This window comes from Chrysoperla carnea, chromosome 1 (assembly GCF_905475395.1).
Source record: "Chrysoperla carnea chromosome 1, inChrCarn1.1, whole genome shotgun sequence".
Lineage (NCBI taxonomy): Eukaryota > Metazoa > Arthropoda > Insecta > Neuroptera > Chrysopidae > Chrysoperla > Chrysoperla carnea.
Genome location: NC_058337.1, coordinates 28486985 through 28492366, shown reverse-complemented (window position 1 = coordinate 28492366; position 5382 = coordinate 28486985). Strand labels below are relative to the sequence as shown.

The window sequence follows — 5382 nt, the reverse complement described above, 5'->3', positions numbered from 1 at the left end:
CACTAGCTAGATGGTTTAAACTGCGTTCCGTATTAAGTAATAACGATCTAATTTTGACAGCATTGACTGTAACGAGAATTTCACTATTCTACTTTGCTCAATTTTATTATTTGAATAGATACCATCTTGGTGAAAACACTTCGCCCCTGTTTGATGACCATGCTCTGGTTAGTCAATAAACAGATGCAATCTAATTTTTGCCGATGTCTGTTAAATTAATTATCAATATCAATTCAGAAATATAAGGAACAATTTTTCTGAGGCTAATTACATATACTATACACAACCTGTTCAAAAACAGGACATTAAAAAAACACCTAAAATATGTACAACAAAAATTAAAAATAATTAAATTTATCTAATTAAAAATTAATTAACATTTTCTTGCTGAGTAGAAGCAGGTACATTATTTCCTGTTGAATTTGATACGGATTTTTGTAAGAAATAATTAATTGGTACAACACCTCGTTTTCCTTGTGAATTTTTCGCTAGAACCCATCCAGATCGAACTAAACCATTCTTCTGTTGTATATCATCTGGATAAATTGATAACATTTCACCTGGTGCAAAACTTAATTCATGTGCTTGTCGTGCAGTGTAACCATACGTTGATTTAACTTTTCTAAAAAGAATATTTGCATCTTCATTTGTTGGGGTAGTATTTAATGAAGATCCAATCATTTTAGAAATGATATATGGTGCGGAAATAATAACTCCTAAAAATACGGCTAATGGCCATTTTGATGGTGAATTAGCTACCTCTTCTGGTGTGGTAATAGCATTTTTAAACGCTTGATTTAAATTGGTTTCTTCTAATTTCTTAGCATCGTATATTCGCAACAAAGTCATTAATTTTCTAAACAACCAATTAATCGCCTTAAATAGAGCAAATGAAGACCACATATATTGCATCATTGAACGCAGTCGAGCAAAACTATCTGCCACGGATAAAACAGCACGGAATGATGAAGTCATTGCAAAGAATGTCTGATCTAACATCATAGCCATTGAGCTGAATGTTCGAACAATTGATTCGATGCTTTGAAAAGTAGGTCGTGTACTCTCTTCCGCCAGTTGAATGAACCTATTTTGAATACAAAAAAAATATATATTTAATTTATATTCAAAGAATTTTTTTAATAAATTATTTACTTAGCATTTGTTTTGTCATTGAAATGAGATAAAGAAGGTATTAAAAAATAAATAATTTTATTATAAATTTGTATGTTATATCAATAATTTTCTCATTGGTCTCAGAAAAGTTTTCCAAATTTTAGGAAAGTTGCTCAATCAAAGTTAAGAAATGTTTGTGATATCAATTCGAGAGCTTTTACTCCCCAAACAAAACGATTATGAATCCATTATTAGTGACGATTAAAATGGGATTAATTTTCCTCGTAAATGAAGATAATATTTTATAGAAAATTTTTGTAGAATCAAAATTTCGTTCATACAAACATTATTCGTAACGGAATTGAAAAATATGCTGAGTCAGGTTTTGCCTCGTAGCAGAAAACTTACTATTTTAAGTTACCTTTTTAAATCATTCTTTATGTATTTTAAATTTTTAAAGAATTTTTATTATTTTCGTGAGACAGTTTTAATACAAAATTTGTTAAATATAAAAATTTCTTTAAACGAATCACTAATTAAACATAGAAATATAAAACTGCAGCACACATTTTGTAACAGATTAGTTGAAAATATTGCATTTATTTTAACAATTAAATAATTAAAATCAACTCGAAAAATATATATGCCGTTACAACTTAATGCTCCTTCGGCTATTAAATATAGTATGCTTGTTATATTTAAGTTCCTATTAATCAAATTTTTCATAAATGTCAGTAATATTAAGTGACAAGCTTTAATAATTGTTTCTAGCAGAAGCTAGATCTCGATATCCCAAAAGGTTAAATAATTCGGAAGTTTTAAAAATAAATTTAATTAATAAATTAAAATCATAAAAACATGTTTGTAGAAATTTAAATAGAAAAATTTTTTATGCGACAAGTCTATAAAATTTAAAAATTAATTGAAAATGAAAAATTAATCAAAATAGTTAATTTTACTATAAATTTTTTTAATTTCTTCAAAAAATTAATACAATGACTTTTGAACAGCCTTGTATTTATATTTATAACTTTCATAATTAATTTAATATGCATGGTTATAAAACAACCATGTAAGATCACAAAGTCCATTTTTTAGCAGAAATGGTTGTATGAAGAAAAATTTTAAGACGTTGACTTTATCGATAGTAAACTTTCCCGAGTAATTATTAGAATATTCTTTTATTTCTCTTTTTGCCAGCAAAAATAATTTTTCATTGACATCTAATTTGCATGTCAAGACTCAAGTCAATAAGTAAGTGACGTTGACTTTAAGTACGTTAGGAAGTTTAATTTTCTTGAAGCGTTGACGCTATATTCTTTTTACGAGCGTCAATCTGAACCAATATGCATTTGGAAAACATAGATAAAAACGTGTCATACTTTGTGTATAAAAATATTTCTATCAGAAAGATTTGAGAAAATTCTTTTAAATACTTTAACTCTTAAAATCTATATTTTGCCATTAATAAGATACAAAAAATCTAAATAAGTATCCAATTTATTTGATTTTCGGTTTGTGGCCACTTTCTAATAGATAGATCAGCTTCTTTTTCTTTTTCTTGATGCTTTGTACTGGCAATCGATCTTTCTCTCAAAAAATTTATTATTTATTGGATTTGAAAATTATGTATGCAATGTATAAATAAAAGGTTAGATAGAAAGGTCATAGATACATAACTTCCCTTAATAATTAAAATCACTGATTATAATTGTTGTGGGCGATGTCGGAATCACTTTTACTCAGTGTATTAAAAAAACTTACCGATTTTCAGGTTGATTATATGAATTATACTGTGAATTAAGTCCACCACCGTAACCGAAACTGTTCATTCCACCATAACTTCCATATCCACCATAACTTCCATAACCACCTCCTCCGTATCCTCCATAGCCACCCCCATAGCTACCATATCCCCCACCATAGGATCCATATGACGTTCCGTATGAATTATAGGGCATACTGCTTCCATAGCTGCCATAGGTGGTAGTAGGTTGTCCAAAATTTCCCGAAGAAATATTTGCTGCAAGTCGTGGATTTAACGGTGGTGGAAGTGATGGTTGTTGTGCAATGTTTTGGGTTGGTTGAATTGATGGAGCTGGTGCAACTGTTTCAATTCTTGGTAAAATGGATGCTCCAGCTGAGCTGTTTAGACCCTCCCATGGTTTTGTTGGAGAAGGTATCATTTTAGAATCAGTTTTCAAATGAATTAAAATTGAATGTTTAGATGTCGAACTTCATACCTACTGCAAGAAAATAATTACTTTGTATTTATTTCTAGCAAATGATAAAGCGTTTTTAATTTTTTTTATTGTACCTACTTAAATCTAGTAATCAATAAAATTTAAATCCAAAATCCAACAGATAAGATTTTTTTTTGTTTTATTTAAATTGACAATTAAGAAGTTTATAAAAACAAGTTTTTTATGAAATTTTTCTTACCTAAAAATAAAATACCACTATTTTTAACACTGTGATGAAATTATTTTGATAACGATAACAATGATTAAAAAATTTAACCTTTTGTATGTATAAATCTTGACATATCAGCAATGATTTTGTTTGCAATTAGCAGAAATAACCAAAATGTTTATTAAAAACACAAAACTCACTACATTCCACGCATGTTATTATAACACTGGAGAAAACTGAAAACGTTTTATCTATTTTCTATTCTAATTTCTCCTTGAATAAAGGTCGTCCAATATTTTCATTCAGGGCTTACAAACTTACAAAGGTTTATAGAATAAATGTACGTAAATCTTTCATTCTAATATAATATCAATAATATTTTTTATTGAAAGTATAATATTTTCTTTCATTAATTTATTACCTTTATTTACGTATGTGATTTATAGTCCGGTATCCAGCCAAAAAATGGGTCATGAATCCGATTTAGATGCCACTGATATCAATTGAATGGTGCCATAATAATGCTAGCTTTATCCTGATCATTTCTGATCATGTTTATTTCGAGAAATGACGATTTAGTTGGTATTTTTAAATTCACAATGGATTTAGTTGCCATTATCAACTCAATTTATTGTTATATATACTTTTCCTTCTTTATAATATATGTATACATATGCATGGGCGTACCCAGCTTTTAGATCGAAGGGGTGAGGCAAATCAAAATTTTTTTGTCTAATAGTATAGCACGTCCATATACACATCCTAAGGTATACTTAATTAGAATGAGACAAAAGATTATTAAGTTCGTTGCACATTCAAGTCACCCAAACGCCACTTATTGGTCATTATTAGGTTTGTATGGATACAAATAGTCCATGAGCCAGTAACACTTGAATGTTGTTAGCTGCCAAAAATATGGTATTGGCATATTTTGTAGATCAGATCAGAACGACAATCATCCAAGTGGTATTCGGATCTGTAGACCCACCCCCTACTTTAAATCTGTAGGAAAATGACCTAATATGAACTGCCAAAAACCTGAGATCAGTAAGGCATTGTAGTTTAGCCCGGAGCAACACTTTTACAGATAATTTATTTTGTGTATTATATCACAGTAGTCTGTATAGTTCTGTACCATCATGTAATAAATCATATTATACTGTATTGTTATGTTTATATTATTAGTTGCTATGGATTGAATTTTGTTTATGTCGCAGCCAACTAGCTTAATTAGCCGTTCAGTTAACAGCCTAGTCTTTTTACTAAACAACGTCGTTCGACTAGCGATCTGGATCATATTCATCCATAGTGTTTAATATAACCTTTTAATGAACTGGCTGGCTGATGCTTAGGCCATTTATACAATCTAGGAAGGCCATTTGACAAAAAAAGATAAAATATCTGACATTAGAAATTATTTATTTACGTAATTTAAAATATAACACGTTTTTATTTGGGCATCATGAGATCAAATAGCGTAACGCAATAACAAAATACACATGTAAGTAATTAAATAATTATTTATTAACGTAAGTTCAACTTCTATGCCATTTTGATTATTAAAGAACTTTGTTTTTAAAACAAGCACACATACTATTGCGACACTGATTCTCAACAGCTTATAACTACATTTTTTACTGACTTGCCAAAGCCTCTCTCAAAGAGATTGGACTTTCTGAAATATTGTCGCCATTGGTATCGGAGTACTGCAAATGAAAATGTTTTTTTGCGTAAACGCAATCAAACTGTGAGAAATACCAACAATATTTTTGCTTACTGGCGCCATATTCATATTGTATGGATTTCAGCGCCAGGTGACAGAAAGTGGAATTAAATTTAAATTACTAGGCTAGCGAC

General features: G+C 29.4%; 1 protein-coding gene across 3 annotated transcripts; it reads right to left on the bottom strand.

The window, feature by feature from the left end:
• Nucleotides 1–338: 338 nt before the first annotated feature.
• LOC123305420 (peroxisomal membrane protein PEX13) lies at nt 339–3743 on the bottom strand. 3 transcript variants are annotated; one of them, XM_044887133.1, is made up of 4 exons: nt 3634–3743; nt 3435–3440; nt 2878–3359; nt 339–1084 (listed from the first exon to the last, which is right to left on the bottom strand). In XM_044887133.1, the coding sequence occupies exons 3-4, from the start codon at nt 3297–3299 to the stop codon at nt 370–372; spliced, it is 1137 nt and encodes a 378-aa protein (XP_044743068.1). In that variant the 5' UTR covers nt 3300–3359; nt 3435–3440; nt 3634–3743; the 3' UTR covers nt 339–369. The 3 variants fall into 3 exon arrangements, with proteins under 3 accessions (XP_044743068.1, XP_044743066.1, XP_044743067.1); XM_044887131.1 differs by lacking the exon at nt 3435–3440 and having other exon boundaries at nt 3556–3742; XM_044887132.1 differs by lacking the exon at nt 3435–3440 and having other exon boundaries at nt 2878–3356; nt 3556–3742.
• Between the last annotated feature and the right edge of the window lie 1639 nt (nt 3744–5382).